Source organism: Salmo trutta, chromosome 1, assembly GCF_901001165.1.
Source record: "Salmo trutta chromosome 1, fSalTru1.1, whole genome shotgun sequence".
Lineage (NCBI taxonomy): Eukaryota > Metazoa > Chordata > Actinopteri > Salmoniformes > Salmonidae > Salmo > Salmo trutta.
The window spans coordinates 856,570-875,110 of NC_042957.1; the positions used below are offsets into that span (position 1 = coordinate 856,570).

Genomic DNA, 18,541 nt, shown 5'->3' on the forward strand with positions numbered 1-18,541 from the left:
AATAAACCCCAGGAAGAGTAGCTGCTGCCTTGGCAGGAACTAATGGGGATCCATAATAAACCCAAGGAAGAGTAGCTGCTGCCTTGGCAGGAACTAATGGGGATCCATAATACATGCAAATAGACAAAGAAGATAAGGTACAAAAACGTGGGGGAGAGGTGGTTTCTAAACGTGGGGGAGAGGTGGTTTCTAAACGTGGGGGAGAGGTGGTTTCTAAACGTGGGGGAGAGATGGTTTCTAAACGTGGGGGAGAGATGGTTTCTAAACGTGGGGGAGAGATGGTTTCTAAACGTGGGGGAGAGATGGTTTCTAAACGTGGGGGAGAGATGGTTTCTAAACGTGGGGGAGAGATGGTTTCTAAACGTGGGGGAGAGATGGTTTCTAAACGTGGGGGAGAGATGGTTTCTAAACGTGGGGGAGAGATGGTTTCTAAACGTGGGGGAGAGGTGGTTTCTAAACGTGGGGGAGACGTGGTTTCTAAACGTGGGGGAGAGATGGTTTCTAAACGTGGGGGAGACGTGGTTTCTAAACGTGGGGGAGAGATGGTTTCTAAACGTGGGGGAGACGTGGTTTCTAAACGTGGGGGAGAGATGGTTTCTAAACGTGGGGGAGACGTGGTTTCTAAACGTGGGGGAGACGTGGTTTCTAAACGTGGGGGAGACGTGGTTTCTAAACGTGGGGGAGAGATGGTTTCTAAACGTGGGGGAGAGGTGGTTTCTAAACGTGGGGGAGAGATGGTTTCTAAACGTGGGGGAGAGATGGTTTCTAAACGTGGGGGAGAGATGGTTTCTAAACGTGGGGGAGAGGTGGTTTCTAGTCAGAGAGAGGAAGGAAGGTGTCCTGTCTTTCTAAACCTACTGTTGCCAGTGGCGTATACCCCCACTCCCCTTAGTTGACTCTGGCCTCCTCTCTCACCCAATCAGAATCTAGAGGGGTTGTTATGGTAACCGTTAAACAAGCTCCATTCTCACGCTGAACAGAGATACATCACTATGGAGACAGACAAACACACACTAGAACACACACACACACACACAACCCCTCTCTGTCTCCCCCTCTTCTCCTCCTCCTCCTCGTCTCCTCCTCCTCTTCTCCTCCATTTCTCTTCCTCTTACCTCCTCCTTCTCACCTCCAGCTCCTGTCTTCCTCCCCCTCCTGTCCTCCTCCCTCGTTCTCCTCTTCTCCCCCTCTGATCCACAACAACAGACACATTTCTCCAAAGGTCTGAAAGTATCAGCCCTAACCGTTCCCTTCCCCTGATTTCTGCTCTCGTAAAAGCCTGAGTTTTCTGCTCGTTAACACTAGAAGCTTATTACCTAAAATGGATCCATTGAAAGTGTGGGTTCACAGCTCCAATCCAGATGTGTTGGTCATTACTGAGATGTGGTTAAGGAAGAGTGTTTTGAATACTGATCTTAACCTTTCTGGTTATAACCTTTTTCGGCAAGACAGATCTTCCAAAGGTGGCGGAGTGGCAATCTTTACCAAGGATCACCTTCAGTGCTCGGTTGTCCCCGCCAAGTCTATCGCCAAACAATTTCATTTCCTGTTCTTAAGTATTGAACTTTGAAATTGCTATTTGTTGACTGTTTTTGGGTGCTATCGTCCTGGATCAGCACCAGCCTGTACCCTACCTGTACCCTACCTGTACCCTACCTGCCCTAAGCTCTCTCCTGGCCCCTTACACTAAATCTGAATTTGTCCTGCTAGGTGACCTAAACTGGGACATGCTTAAACCACCTGACCAAGTCCTAAAGCAATGGGACTCCCTAAATCTTTCTCAGATTATTACCAATCCCACAAGTTATGACTCCAAACCCACAGAAAAGGCTACTCTCCTTGATGTTATCCTCACAAATAATCCTGATAGGTATCAGTCTGGTGTTTTCTGTAGTGACCTTAGTGATCACTGTTTTACAGCCTGTGTTCGTAATGGCTGCTCAGAGAAACAACCTGTCCTGATTTGTCATAGACGCCTGCTAAAAAACTTGAAGCAAGCCTTCCTTCATGACCTTCATGCCTTTGTAAATTGGTATAAAATCAGCTTGATCCCCTCTGTCGAAGAAGCTTGGACCTTATTTTTTTATATTTTCAGTGGTATTGTTAACAAACATGCCCCATAAAGAAAATGAGAATTTAAAACAGGTTCAGCCCCTGGTTCGACCATGATCTGGCAGAGTTACTCCACCTCAAGAATTGCATTTGGTGAAAGGCTCGGCACACTCATACTCAGGCTGACTGGCTCTCGTTCAGGCAAATGAGAAATAATGCACTCAGGCTACCCGGAAGGTCAAAGTTAGTTACTTTAAGGAGCAGATCTCTCTCTGTGAGTCTAACCCCAAGAAGTTCTGGAAAACGGTTAAAGACCTGGAGAATAAACCCTCCTCCTCACCTTCTCAGCACATATCAGCTGCAGGCTAAAGTTAAATCTAGACTTGGTTTCCTCTATCGTAATCACTCCTCTTTCACCCCAGCTGCCAAACTAACCCTGATTCAGATGACCATCCTACCCCTGCTAGATTACGGAGACATAATTTATAGATCGGCAGGTAAGGGTGCTCTGAGCGGCTAGATGTTCTTTACCATTCGGCCATCAGATTTGCCACCAATGCTCCTTATAGGACACATCCCTGCGCTCTATACTCCTCTGTAAACTGGTCATCTCTGTATACCCGTCGTAAGACCCACTGGTTGATGCTTATTTCTAAAACCCTCTTAGGCCTCACTCCCCCCTATCTGAGAAATCTACTGCAGTCCTCATCCTCCACATACAACACTCGTTCTGCCAGTCACATTCTGTTAATCTTGAGGACCCCTTCGAGATAAAATCCCGTTAGCGGGATTGGTTGGACAACAACCAGTGAGATAGCACGGCGCGAAATTCAAAACAAAACAGTATTATACGGCATTTTAAAGATACTCTACTCGTTAATCCAATCACATTGTCCGATTTCAAAAAGGCTTTACGGTGAAAGCAAAACATTCGATTATTTTAGCATAGCACCTTAGCAAAAAAAATAGCAATTTTCCAAGCACGGATAGCCATCACAAAACCAGATATAGAGCTAAAATTAAGCACTAACCTTTGACAATCTTCATCAGATGACACTCCTAGGACATCATGTTAGACAATACATGCCTTTTTTGTTCGATCACGTTTATATTTATATCCAAAAACCCCATTTTTACATTGGCGCGTGACGTTCAGAAAATGTTTTCTCCCCATAACCTTCGGAGAATATGCACATTTAATTTACAGAAGAACTCATAAACGTTGACAAAATTTATAACAATTATTTAAAGAATTAGAGATAATCTACTCCTTTATGCAACCACTTTGTCAGATTTCAAAATAACTTTACGGAAAAAGCACATTCTTCAAATTTCTGAGTACAGAACTTAGCCTTCACTGCTAAGCTATACAGTTAGCCTACAACCACGACGTCGACAAATCTCTAAAAATATGTTCGAAATATTTACTTACCTTTGCTGATCTTCGGTGGAATGCACTCGGATGAGCACCCACTTCCACAAGAAATGTTCATTTGTTCTGCAAAGTCCATCATTTATGTCCAAATACGTCCGTTTTGTTGACCCGTCCAGAACACATGTTACAATGCCATGTGGCGTGGACGCAAATCCGTAGATGAAATGTTCAAAGTTCCATTACCGTTTGTAGAAACACGTCAAACGATGTTTACAATCAATCCTTTAGGGTATTTTTTTATGTAAAATTGCGATAATTTTACAACCGGGCAATAGGTATTCATCCCAGAAGAAAAATCTAAAAACAACGAAGTCATGTGCACGCGCGTCATAAGACACCTGTCCTCAGACTGGCCAGTGATTGACTGAGCCACAATTTTCTGCCCGGTAACAGGTGATGGATAAAACCAGTTCCTAAAGATTGTTGACAGCCAATGGAAGAGTTAGGAGGTGCAACGTATATCCTATGTCACTGTAGTTTTTCAAGGGATTCAAAAGAAAAACTACATTTCTAATTTCTCCCACTTCCTGATTCAATTTTTCTCCGTTTTTTTTTGCCTGCCATATGAGTTCTGTTATACTCACAGACACCATTCAAACAGTTTTAGAAACTTCAGAGTGTTTTCTATCCAAATCTACTAATAATATGCATATTTTATTTTCTGGGCCAGAGTAGTAACCTGTTTAAATTGGGTACGTTTTTCATCCGGCCATTGAAAATACTGCCCCCTAGCCCCAACAGGTTTTAAAGGTCCCCAAAGCACACACCCTGGGTCGCTCCTCTTTTCAGTTCGCTACAGCTAGCGACTGGAACGAGCTGCAACAAACACTCAAACTGGACAGTTTTATCTCCATCTCTTCATTCAAAGACTCAATCATGGACACTCTTACTGACAGTTGTGGCTGCTTTGTGTGATGTATTGTTGTCTCTACCTTCTTGCCCTTTGTGCTGTTGTCTGTGCCCAGTAATGTTTGTACCATGTTTTGTGCTGCTACCATGTTGTGCTGCTGCCATGTTGTGTTGCTGCCATGCTATGTTGTCGTCTTAGGTCTCTCTTTATGTAGTGTTGTGTTGTCTCTCTTGTCATGATGTGTGTTTTGTCCTATATTTTAATTACATTTATTTGTATCCTCAGCACCTGTCTCCAAAGGAGGCCCTAAGAACAATCCGAAATTTCTTTTTGATACTGTCGCAAAGCTAACTAAAAAGCAGCATTCGCAAATGGAGGATGGCTTTCACTTCAGCAGTAATAAATTTATGAACTTCTTTGAGGAAAAGATCATGATCATTAGAAAGCAAATTACGGACTCCTCTTTAAATCTGGGTATTCCTCCAAAGCTCCATTGTCCTGAGTCTGCACAACTCTGCCAGGACCTAGGATCAAGGGAGATACGAAAGTGTTTTAGTACTATATCTCTTGACACAATGATGAAAATAATCATGGCCTCCAAACCCTCAAGCTGCATACTGGACCCTATTCCAACTAAACTACTGAAAGAGCTGCTTCCTGTGCTTGGCCCTCCTATGTTGAACATAATAAACGGCTCTCTATCCACCGGATGTGTACCAAGATCACTAAAAGTGGCAGTAATAAAGCCTCTCTTGAAAAAGCCGAATCTTGACCCAGAAATTATTAAAAAACTAATCGGCCTATATCGAATCTTCCATTCCTCTCAAACATTTTAGAAAAAGCTGTTGCACAGCAACTCACTGCCTTCCTGAAGACAAACAATGTATACGAAACGCTTCAGTCTGGTTTTAGACCCCATCATAGCACTGAGACTGCACTTGTGAAGGTGGTAAATGACCTTTTAATGACGTCAGACCGAGGCTCTGCATCTGTCCTCGTGCTCCTAGATCTTAGTGCCGCTTTTGATACCATCGATCACCACATTCTTTTGGAGAGATTGGAAACCCAAATTGGTCTACATGGACAAGTTCTGGCCTGGTTTAGATCTTATCTGTCGGAAAGATATCAGTTTGTCTCTGTGAATGGATTGTACTCTGACAAATCAATTGTACATTTCGGTGTTCCTCAAGGTTCCGTTTTAGGACCACTATTGTTTTCACTATATATTTTACCTCTTGGGGATGTCATTCGAAAACATAATGTTAAATTTCACTGCTATGCGGACGACACACAGCTGTACATTTCAATGAAACATGGTGAAGCCCCAAAATTGCCCTCGCTAGAAGCCTGTGTTTCAGACATAAGGAAGTGGATGGCTGCAAACTTTCTACTTTTAAACTCGGACAAAACAGAGATGCTTGTTCTAGGTCCCAAGAAACAAAGAGATCTTCTGTTGAATCTGACAATTAATCTGGATGGTTGTACAGTCGTCTCAAACAAAACTGTGAAGGACCTCGGCGTTACTCTGGACCCTGATCTCTCTTTTGAAGAACATATCAAGACTGTTTCAAGGACAGCTTTTTTCCATCTACGTAACATTGCAAAAATCTGAAACTTTCTGTCCAAAAACGACGCAGAAAAATTAATCCATGCTTTTGTTACTTCTAGGCTGGACTACTGCAATGCTCTACTTTCCGGCTACCCGGATAAAGCACTAAACAAACTTCAGTTAGTGCTAAATACGGCTGCTAGAATCCTGACTAGAACCAAAAAATTTGATCATATTACTCCAGTGCCAGCCTCCCTACACTGGCTTCCTGTTAAGGCAAGGGCTGATTTCAAGGTTTTACTGCTAACCTACAAAGCATTTCATGGGCTTGCTCCTACCTATCTTTCCGATTTGGTCCTGCCGTACATACCTACACCTACGCTACGGTCACAAGACGCAGGCCTCCTAATTGTCCCTAGAATTTCTAAGCAAACGGCTGGAGGTAGGGCTTTCTCCTATAGAGCTCCATTTTTATGGAATGGTCTGCCTACCCATGTGAGAGACGCAGACTCAGGCTCAACCTTTAAGTCTTTACTGAAGACTTATCTCTTCAGTAGGTCATATGATTAAGTATAGTCTGGCCCAGGAGTGTGAAGGTGAACGGAAAGGCTGGAGCAACGAACCGCCCTTGCTGTCTCTGCCTTGCCGGTTCCCCTCTTTCCACTGGGATTCTCTGCCTCTAACCCTATTAGAGGGGCTGAGTCACTGGCTTACTGGTGTTCTTCCATGCCGTCCATGGGAGGGGTGCGTCACTTGAGTGGGTTGAGTCACTGACGTGGTCTTCCTGTCTGGGTTGGCGCCCCCCCCCCCCCCCGGGTTGTGCCATGGCGGAGATCTTTGTGGGCTATACACGGCCTTGTCTTGGGACGGTAAGTTGGTGGTTGTAGACATCCCTCTAGTGGTGTGGGGGCTGTGCTTTGGCAAAGTGGGTGGGGTTATATCCTGCCTGTTTGGCCCTGTCCGGGGGTATCATCGGATGGGGCGACAGTGTCTTCTGATCCCTCCTGTCTCAGCCTCCAGTATTTATGCTGCAGTAATTTATGTGTCGGGGGCTAGGGTCAGTCTGTTACATCTGGAGTATTTCTCTTGTCTTATCCGGTGTCCTGTGTGAATTTATATATGCTCTCTCTAATTCGCTCTCTCTCTCTTTCTTTCTTTCTCTCGGAGGACCTGAGCCCTAGGACCATGCCTCAGGACTACCTGGCATGATGACTCCTTGCTGTCCCCAGTCCACCTGGCCATGCTGCTGCTCCAGTTTCAACTGTTCTGCCTGCGGCTATGGAACCATGACCTGTTCACCGGACGTGCTTGTTGCTCCCTCGACAACTACTATGATTATTATTATTTGACCATGCTGGTCATTTATGAACATTTTAACATCTTGACCATGTTCTGTTATAATATCCACCCGGCACAGCCAGAAGAGGACTGGCCACCCCTCATAGCCTGGTTCCTCTCTAGGTTTCTTCCTAGGTTTTTTGCCTTTCTTGGGAGTTTTTCCTAGGGAGTTTTTCCTAGCCACCGTGCTTCTTTCACATGCATTACTTGCTGTTTGGGGTATTAGGCTGGGTTTCTGTACAGCACTTTGAGATTTCAGCTGATGTACGAAGGGCTATATAAATAAATTTGATTTGATTTGATTTGCCTTTTGGTTGGCCGTCATTGTAAATAAGAATTTGTTCTTAACTGACTTGCCTAGCTAAATATTGCTACTCTGTTATTATCTATGCATAGTCACTTCAATAACTCTACATGTACATATAACCTCAACTAACTAGTGCCCCCACACATTGACTCTGTACCGGTACCCCCTGTATATAGCCTCCACATTGACTCTGCACCGGAACCCACTGTATATAGTCTCCACATTGACTCTGTACCGGTACCACCTGTATATAGCCTCCACATTGACTCTGTACCAGTACCCCCTGTATATAGTCTCCACATTGACTCTGTACCGGTACCCCCTGTATATAGCCTCCACATTGACTCTGCACCGGTACCCCCTGTATATAGCCTCTACATTGACTCTGTACCGGTACACCCTGTATATAGCCTCCATATTGACTCTGTACTGGTACCCCCTGTATATAGCCTACACATTGACTCTGTACCAGTACCCCCTGTATATAGCCTCAACATTGACTCTGTACCGGTGCCCCCTGTATATAGCCTCCACATTGACTCTGTACCGGTACCCCCTGTATATAGCCTCCACATTGACTCTGTACCGGTACCCCCTGTATATAGCCTCCACATTGACTCTGTACCGGTACCCCCTGTATATAGTCTCCACATTGACTCTGTACCGTAACACCCTGTATATAGCCTCTACATTGACTCTGTACCGGTACCCCCTGTATATAGTCTCCACATTGACTCTGTACCGTAACACCCTGTATATAGCCTCTACATTGACTCTGTACCGGTACCCCCTGTATATAGCCTCCACATTGACTCTGTACTGGTACCCCCTGTATATAGCCTACACATTGACTCTGTACCAGTACCCCCTGTATATAACCTCAACATTGACTCTGTACCGGTGCCCCCTGTATATAGCCTCCACATTGACTCTGTACCGTAATACCCTGTATATAGCCTCCACATTGACTCTGTACCGGTACCCCCTGTATATAGCCTCCACATTGACTCTGTACCGGTACCCCCTGTATATAGCCTCCACATTGACTCTGTACCGTAATACCCTGTATATAGCCTCCACATTGACTCTGTACCGGTACCCCCTGTATATAGCCTCCATATTGACTCTGTACCGTAACACCCTGTATATAGCCTCTACATTGACTCTGTACCGGTACCCCCTGTATATAGCCTCCACATTGACTCTGTACTGGTACCCCCTGTATATAGCCTACACATTGACTCTGTACCAGTACCCCCTGTATATAGCCTCCACATTGACTCTGTACCGGTACCCCCTGTATATAGCCTCCACATTGACTCTGTACCGTAATACCCTGTATATAGCCTCCATATTGACTCTGTACCGTAATACCCTGTATATAGCCTCCACATTGACTCTGTACCGGTACCCCCTGTATATAGCCTCCACATTGACTCTGTACCGGTACCCCCTGTATATAGCCTCCACATTGACTCTGTACCGTAATACCCTGTATATAGCCTCCACATTGACTCTGTACCGGTACCCCCTGTGTATATAGCCTCCACATTGACTCTGTACCGGTACCCCCTGTATATAGCCTCCACATTGACTCTGTACCGTAATACCCTGTATATAGCCTCCACATTGACTCTGTACCGTAATACCCTGTATATAGCCTCCACATTGACTCTGTACCGGTACCCCCTGTATATAGCCTCCACATTGACTCTGTACCGTAATACCCTGTATATAGCCTCCACATTGACTCTGTACCGTAACCCCCTGTATATAGCCTCCACATTGACTCTGTACCGTAATACCCTGTATATAGCCTCCACATTGACTCTGTACCGTAATACCCTGTATATAGCCTCCACATTGACTCTGTACCGGTGCCCCCTGTATATAGCCTCCACATTGACTCTGTACCGGTACCCCCTGTATATAGCCTCCACATTGACTCTGTACCGTAATACCCTGTATATATCCTCCATATTGACTCTGTACCGTAATACCCTGTATATAGCCTCCACATTGACTCTGTACCGGTACCCCCTGTATATAGCCTCCACATTGACTCTGTACCGTAATACCCTGTATATAGCCTCCACATTGACTCTGTACCGTAATACCCTGTATATAGCCTCCATATTGACTCTGTACCGTAATACCCTGTATATAGCCTCCACATTGACTCTGTACCGGTACCCCCTGTATATAGCCTCCATATTGACTCTGTACCGTAATACCCTGTATATAGCCTCCATATTGACTCTGTACCGTAATACCCTGTATATAGCCTCCACATTGACTCTGTACCGGTACCCCCTGTATATAGCCTCCATATTGACTCTGTACCGTAATACCCTGTATATAGCCTCCACATTGACTCTGTACTGGTACCCCCTGTATATAGCCTCCACATTGACTCTGTACCGGTACCCCCCTGTATATAGCCTCCACATTGACTCTGTTCCGTAATACCCTGTATATAGCCTCCACATTGACTCTGTACCGGTACCCCCTGTATATAGCCTCCACATTGACTCTGTCCCTGTACCCCCTGTATATAGCCTCCACATTGACTCTGTACTGGTACCCCCTGTATATAGCCTCCACATTGACTCTGTTCCGTAATACCCTGTATATAGCCTCCACATTGACTCTGTTCCGTAATACCCTGTATATAGCCCCGCTATTGTTATTTACTGCTGCTCTTTAATTATTTCTTATTCTTATCTCTGACTTATTTTTTATTTTTTATTTTTGTAGGTAGTTTCTTAAAACTGCATTGTTGGTTAAGGGCTTGTAAGCATTTCACTGTAAGGTCTACTACACCTGTTGTATTCAGCATTTCACTGTGAGGTCTACTACACCTGTTGTATTCAGCATTTCACTGTGAGGTCTACTACACTTGTTGTATTCAGCATTTCACTGTAAGGTCTACTACACCTGTTGTTTTCAGCATTTCACTGTGAGGTCTACTACACCTGTTGTATTCAGCAATTCACTGTGTGGCTACTACACCTGTTGTATTCAGCATTTCACTTTAAGGTCTACTACACCTGTTGTATTCAGCATTTCACTGTGAGGTCTACTACACCTGTTGTATTCAGCATTTCACTGTGAGGTCTACTACACCTGTTGTATTCAGCATTCCACTGTGAGGTCTACTACACCTGTTGTATTCAGCATTTCACTGTGAGGACTACTACACCTGTTGTATTCAGCATTTCACTGTAAGGTCTACTACACCTGTTGTATTCAGCATTTCACTGTAAGGTCTACAACACCTGTTGTATTCAGCATTTCACTGTGAGGTCTACTACACCTGTTGTATTCAGCATTTCACTGTAAGGTATTTTTGAATAAAGGTTAAATAAATACAGAAATTCCATAACACACCCCCAACTCCAGAGGACTAGATGAGCTAACACAGGAAACACACGGACCAATCAGAGAAGAGCTACAGACAGAACACTGATCCACAGATGACAGACAGCACCTGGTACTGTAGAGGTGTGTGTGTGTGTGTGTGTGTGTGTGTGTGTGTGTGTGTGTGTGTGTGTGTTCTCACCCTGGTACTGCAGAGGAATGTCTATCTTGGGTCCGATGACGTAGTGTCCTTCTTCCAGAGAGAGAGCGGTGATGGTTGTCCACTGACGACACGAGTGGAGCAACACCATATCATCCTCACACAGACCCTCGACGCTCTCCCCTGGAGACGCACAAATACACAAGTCAAACATCACACGCGTGACTCATTCCCTAATTACTGTGCTCTTGATTCAGATACTTTTAACGGATTGATTCATTGAGAGCTTGTTAACGGATTGATTCATTGAGAGCTTGTTAACGGACTGATTCATTGAGAGCTTGTTAACGGACTGATTCATTGAGAGCTTGTTAACGGACTGATTCATTGAGAGTTTGTTAACAGATTGATTCATTGAGAGCTTGTTAACGGACTGATTCATTGAGAGCTTGTTAGGGGATTGATTCATTGAGAGCTTGTTAACGGACTGATTCATTGAGAGTTTGTTAACGGATTGATTCATTGAGAGCTTGTTAACGGATTGATTCATTGAGAGCTTGTTAGGGGATTGATTCATTGAGAGTTTGTTACGGGACTGATTGATTCATTGAGAGCTTGTTAACAAGCTGATTCATTGAGAGCTTGTTAATGGATTGATTCATTGAGATCTTGTTACGGGACTGATTGATTCATTGAGAGCTTGTTACGGGACTGATTGATTAATTGAGAGCTTGTTTACTGATTGATTCATTGAGATCTTGTTAACGGATTGATTCATTGAGAGCTTGTTAACGGACTGATTCATTGAGAGCTTGTTAACGGATTGATTCATTGAGAGCTTGTTAACGGACTGATTCATTGAGAGCTTGTTAACGGACTGATTCATTGAGAGCTTGTTAGGGGACTGATTCATTGAGAGATTGTTAACGGATTGATTCATTGAGAGCTTGTTAACGGATTGATTCATTGAGAGCTTGTTAACAGATTGATTCATTGAGAGCTTGTTTACTGATTGATTCATTGAGAGCTTGTTAACAGATTGATTCATTGAGAGCTTGTTAACGGATTGATTCATTGAGAGCTTGTTAACGGATTGATTAATTAACAGATTGGCTTCCTGGCTTCCTCTTTATACCCCTTGTTTTCTTTGTTTGAGGTGTGGCTGCCCAGGGGAAGGTACAGGGTAGAGGTGTGGCTGCCCAGGGGAAGGTACAGGTGAGAGGTGTGGCTGCCCAGGGGAAGGTACAGGTGAGAGGTGTGGCTGCCTAGGGGAAGGTACAGGGTAGAGGTGTGGCTGCCCAGGGGAAGGTCCAGTTGAGAGGTGTGGCTGCCCAGGGGAAGGTACAGGGGAGAGGTGTTGCTGCCCAGGGGAAGGTCCAGGTGAGAGGTGTGGCTGCCCAGGGGAAGGTCCAGGTGAGAGGTGTGGCTGCCCAGGGGAAGGTCCAGGTGAAAGGTGTGGCTGCCCAGGGGAAGGTACAGGTGAGAGGTGTTGCCGCCCAGGGGAAGGTACAGGGTAGAGGTGTGGCTGCCCAGGGGAAGGTACAGGTGAGACGTGTGGCTGCCCAGGGGAAGGTACAGGTGAGAGGTGTGGCTGCCCAGGGGAAGGTACAGGTGAAAGGTGTGGCTGCCCAGGGGAAGGTACAGGTGAGAGGTGTGGCTGCCCAGGGGAAGGTCCAGGTGAGAGGTGTGGCTGCCCAGGGGAAGGTACAGGTGAGAGGTGTGGCTGCCCAGGGGAAGTTCCAGGTGAGAGGTGTGGCTGCCCAGGGGAAGTTCCAGGTGAGAGGTGTGGCTGCCCAGGGGAAGTTCCAGGTGAGAGGTGTGGCTGCCCAGGGGAAGTTCCAGGTGAGAGGTGTGGCTGCCCAGGGGAAGATCCAGGTGAGAGGTGTGGCTGCCCAGGGGAAGGTACAGGTGAGAGGTGTGGCTGCCCAGGGGGTCCAGGTGAGAGGTGTGGCTGCCCAGGGGAAGGTCCAGGTGAGAGGTGTGGCTGCCCAGGGGAAGATCCAGGTGAGAGGTGTGGCTGCCCAGGGGAAGGTCCAGGTGAGAGGTGTGGCTGCCCAGGTGAAGGTACAGGTGAGAGGTGTGGCTGCCCAGGGGAAGATCCAGGTGAGAGGTGTGGCTGCCCAGGGGAAGATCCAGGTGAGAGGTGTGGCTGCCCAGGGGGTCCAGGTGAGAGGTGTGGCTGCCCAGGGGAAGGTCCAGGTGAGAGGTGTGGCTGCCCAGGGGAAGATCCAGGTGAGAGGTGTGGCTGCCCAGGGGAAGGTCCAGGTGAGAGGTGTGGCTGCCCAGGGGAAGGTCCAGGTGAGAGGTGTGGCTGCCCAGGGGAAGGTACAGGTGAAAGGTAATATGTAAACCTAGTGGGGGTGTAGTCAGATCTATGTAAACCTAGTGGGGTGGTAGTCAGATCTATGTAATTCTAGGGGGGTTGTAGTCAGATCTATGTAAACCAAGGGGGGGTAGTCAGATCTATGTAAACCAAGTGGGGGGTGTAGTCAGATCTATGTAAACCAAGGGGGGGTAGTCAGATCTATGTAAACCTAGGGGGGGTTTAGTCAGATCTATTTAAACCTAGGGGGTGTAGTCAGATCTATGTAAACCTAGGGGGCTGTAGTCAGATCTATGTAAACCTAGTGGGGGGTGTAGTCAGATCTATGTAAACCAAGGGGGGGTAGTCAGATCTATGTAAACCTAGTGGGGTGGTAGTCAGATCTATGTAAACCTAGTGGGGGTGTAGTCAGATCTATGTAAACCTAGTGGGGGTGTAGTCAGATCTATGTAAACCAAGGGGGGTAGTCAGATCTATGTAAACCTAGTGGGGGGTGTAGTCAGATCTATGTAAACCAAGGGGGGGTAGTCAGATCTATGTAAACCTAGGGGGGGTGTAGTCAGATCTATGTAAACCTAGGGGGTGTAGTCAGATCTATGTAAACCTAGGGGGCTGTAGTCAGATCTATGTAAACCTAGGGGGGTGTAGTCAGATCTATGTAAACCAAGGGGGGTAGTCAAATCTATGTAAACCTAGGGGGTGTAGTCAGATCTATGTAAACCTAAGGGGGTGTAGTCAGATCTATGTAAACCTAGGGGGCTGTAGTCAGATCTATGTAAACCTAGTTGGGCTGTAGTCAGATCTATGTAAACCTAGGGGGGGTGTAGTCAGATCTATGTAAACCTAGGGGGGGTGTAGTCAGATCTATGTAAACCTAGGGGGGGTGTAGTCAGATCTATGTAAACCTAGTGGGGTGGTAGTCAGATCTATGTAAACCTAGGGGGGTGTAGTCAGATCTATGTAAACCTAGGGGGTGTAGTCAGATCTATGTAAACCTAAGGGGTAGTCAGATCTATGTAAACCTAGGGGGGTTATCAGATCTATGTAAACCTAGGGGGTGTAGTCAGATCTATGTAAACCTAGGGGGTGTAGTCAGATCTATGTAAACCTAGGAGGGTGTAGTCAGATCTATGGTACCTAGGAGGGTAGTCAGATCTATGGTACCTAGGGGATGTAGTTAGATATATGGTACCTAGGGGGCTGTAGTCAGATCTATGGTAGCTTTGGGGCTGTAGTCAGATCTATGTAAACCTAGGGGGCTGTAGTCAGATCTATGGTACCTTGGGGGGTGTAGTCAGATCTATGGTCCATGGGGGGGCTGTAGTCAGATCTATGGTCCATGGGGGGGGTGTAGTCAGATCTATGGTCCATGTGGGGGTGTAGTCAGATCTATGGTCCATGGGGGCTGTAGTCAGATATGGTCCATGGGGGGGTGTAGTCAGATCTATGGTCCATGGGGGGTTGTAGTCAGATCTATGGTCCATGGGGGGTGTAGTAAGATCTATGGTCCATGGGGGGTGTAGTCAGATCTATGGTCCATGGGGGGGTAGTCAGATCTATGGTCCATGGGGGGTGTAGTCAGATCTATGGTCCATGGGGGGTAGTCAGATATATGGTCCATGGGGGGTGTAGTCAGATCTATGGTACCTTGGGGGCTGTAGTCAGATCTATGGTCCATGGGGGGGTGTAGTCAGATCTATGGTCCATGTGGGGGTGTAGTCAGATCTATGGTCCATGGGGGCTGTAGTCAGATATGGTCCATGGGGGGGTGTAGTCAGATCTATGGTCCATGGGGGGGTGTAGTCAGATCTATGGTCCATGGGGGGTGTAGTCAGATCTATGGTCCATGGGGGGTGTAGTCAGATCTATGGTCCATGGGGGGGTAGTCAGATCTATGGTCCATGGGGGGTGTAGTCAGATCTATGGTCCATGGGGGGTAGTCAGATATATGGTCCATGGGGGGTGTAGTCAGATCTATGGTCCATGGGGGGTGTAGTCAGATCTATGGTCCATGGGGGGTGTAGTCAGATATATGGTCCATGGGGGCTGTAGTCAGATATGGTCCATGGGGGGGTGTAGTCAGATCTATGGTCCATGGGGGGTTGTAGTCAGATCTATGGTCCATGGGGGGTGTAGTCAGATCTATGGTCCATGGGGGGTGTAGTCAGATCTATGGTCCATGGGGGGGTAGTCAGATATATGGTCCATGGGGGGTGTAGTCAGATATATGGTCCATGGGGGGTGTAGTCAGATCTATGGTCCTTGGGGGGTGTAGTCAGATCTATGGTCCTTGGGGGGGTGTAGTCAGATCTATGGTCCATGGGGGGTGTAGTCAGATCTATGGTCCATGGGGGGCTGTAGTCAGATATATGGCCCATGGGGGGGTGTAGTCAGATCTATGGTACCTTGGGGGGTTGTAGTCATAGGGAGGTGGGGGCACGGTTTTTGTCCAGTGTAAAATGCCTCAAACCTGGTGGTCGGTTTCCTTGCGCTGCTCGTTAGTATTCAGAACACTCACCGGCAGATTACAGAATTTACATATGAAAAGCAGAGCAGGACTTTAGCAACACAACAGACACTTTGTGGTGGTTTGGCCAAACTGTTAAATAACTGACTTGCTACCGCGAGGGGTTAATTTGAAGCTGCTGCAACAAGTCATCTTTTTTACAGACCGAGTCGTCTACATACCAGTAGACCTGCCCAAACGTTTACACGTTTATAAACTATTTTCATCCAGTGCTGATTCTTCTTTAGTGTCCAGTTCCCGTTCCAAACTCTCCGAATTCAATCAATCATTATTATTCTCCACAAGGATAACACTGTTATAGAGACAGTTTAGTGTTTAGGAAGGAATATTGTGTTAAGATAGAGAAGATGGTGTAGCAGGCTAAGAGAAGGATGGATAGAGGGAGGATAGAGGAGTCAGTGAGGTGTGTCCTCGAAGGTCTTACCAGGCGCCAGGCGGACCAGACAGGGCAGGCGGACCTTACTGACCACAGCATCTAACGGAACCGACACGGCGCTCCAAGACACCTCCGACAGGCTGGTCCAAAGCTTCTCCATCATATCTCATACTGACACTACGTCATCACACCCCACACTGGGAGAGGTCCGGGATGGTGCAGCTCTCTGCTCAGTCTCACCATTTTTTGGAGAGAGAGAGACAGAAAGTTGAATTGAGAGAAAGTGCACGGAAGGTGTGGGCTGGGGAAACTAGGGAGCTCTGTTCCTGTTCTTCTTGTGGACATCTACTCCTCCTCCCATCTCTCTCTCTAAGCGTCACTCCCTCCCCTCGAACAGCCAATCACTGACTCCAGCAGATCCTCCAGGCCGGTTGTTTACTGAATGAGCTCTGCCGGGAGAAGTGACAGGCTGAAACCGACTGCCTCGCGAGGAAGCGGTCTAATGGAATCTAAATATCAGCCCTGGTTCCTATTATACACCTTAATGAATACTTAGAAATTATACAGTATGTGAGCTAAACAAAAATGACATTTTCCTTCAAGTCGAATTTTTCAAGATTGCTAATTGTACTGTCCCCTATTACAACAAAAAAAATACTTAAATACAGGTAATTTTCTCCTTGCAACATTTTATTGAAATACTGTAGAATTCCATTCATTCCTATGGAGGATTGCTCCTACTGGGGAGAGACAATATGGCCGACCGGTGGCTAAAAAAGGCTCTCAATGGCCAATACATAGTAATCCAGGGTTTATATAGGTCATTGGTTTCTGAGTTCTACTACAGACCTGTTTCTACTGCAGACCTGTTTCTACTGCAGACCTGTTTCTACTATAGGCCTGTTTCTACAGTTCTACTTCCGACCTGTTTCTACTGAGTTCTACTTCAGACCTGTTTCTACTGCAGACCTGTTTCTACTGCAGACCTGTTTCTACAGAGTTCTACTGCAGACCTGTTTCTACTACAGACCTGTTTCTACTGCAGACCTGTATCTACAGAGTTCTACTTCCAAACTGTTTCTACTACAGACCTGTTTCTACTGCAGACCTGTATCTACAGAGTTCTACTTCCAAACTGTTTCTACTACAGACCTGTTTCTACAGAGTTCTACTTCAGACCTGTTTCTACTACAGACCTGTTTCTACTGAGTTCTACAGTTTCTACTGAGTTCTACTTCAGACCTGTTTCTACTGAGTTCTACTTCAGACCTGTTTCCACTGAGTTCTACTACAGACCTGTTTCTACAGAGTTCTACTTCAGACCTGTTTCTACTACAGACCTGTTTCTACTGAGTTCTACTTCAGACCTGTTTCTACAGAGTTCTACTACAGACCTGTTTCTACTTCAGACCTGTTTCTACTGAGTTCTACTTCAGACCTGTTTCTACTGAGTTCTACTACAGACCTGTTTCTACAGAGTTCTACTGCAGACCTGTTTCTACTGAGTTCTACTTCAGACCTGTTTCTACTGCAGACCTGTTTCTACTGAGTTCTACTTCACTACAGAGAAGTAATGTTGATTTCACTCCAGCCAATCACAAAGTAAATTACCCAGCCATTACCTTTGTCTTGAGACGTCTTGAGATACTTATGTTCAAGACATGTCTCAAAACACATTTTGAAGAGATTTCCAGAGACAGCCTGTCTCAAGACACTAATGCCATGTCTTGAGACATTTTATGTACAGTTCATTCAGAAAGTATTCAGACCCCCCCTTGATTTTTCCCACATTTTGTTACGTTACAGCCTTATTCTAAAATGGATTCAATATTATTTTACCTTCAATCTACACACAATGCCCCATGACAAAGTGAAAACAGGTTTAGACATTTTTGCAAATGTATTACAAATAAAAACAGAAATACCTTATTTACATCAGTATTCAGATCCTTTGCTATGAGACTCGAAATTGAGCTCAGGTGCATCCTGTTTGATCCTCCATTGATCATCCTTGATATGTTTCTACAACTTGATTGGAGTCCACGTGTGGATATTACATTGATTAGACATGATCTGGAAAGGCACACAGCTGTCTATATAAGGTCCCACAGTTGACAGTGCATGTCAGAGCAAAAACCAAGCCATGAGGTCGAAAGAATTGTCCATAGGGCTCCGAGACAGGATTGTGTCGAGGAACAGATCTGGGGAAGGGTATCAAAACATTTCTGCAGCATTGAAGGTGCCCCAAGAACACAGTGGCCTCC

At 46.0% G+C, this 18,541-nt stretch overlaps 1 protein-coding gene across 1 annotated transcript in view; it reads right to left on the reverse strand.

The window, feature by feature from the left end:
• gareml (GRB2 associated, regulator of MAPK1-like) overlaps positions 1-16,600 on the reverse strand; it is a 30,955-nt gene extending 14,355 nt beyond the window's left edge. The window contains exons 1-2 of the mRNA XM_029774587.1: positions 16,326-16,600; positions 11,094-11,234 (exon numbers count right to left, since the gene is read on the reverse strand). Coding sequence (XP_029630447.1) covers positions 11,094-11,234; positions 16,326-16,440 — 256 coding nt within the window. The 5' untranslated portion in view covers positions 16,441-16,600. The remainder of the gene's footprint in view (positions 1-11,093; positions 11,235-16,325) is intronic.
• Between the last annotated feature and the right edge of the window lie 1,941 nt (positions 16,601-18,541).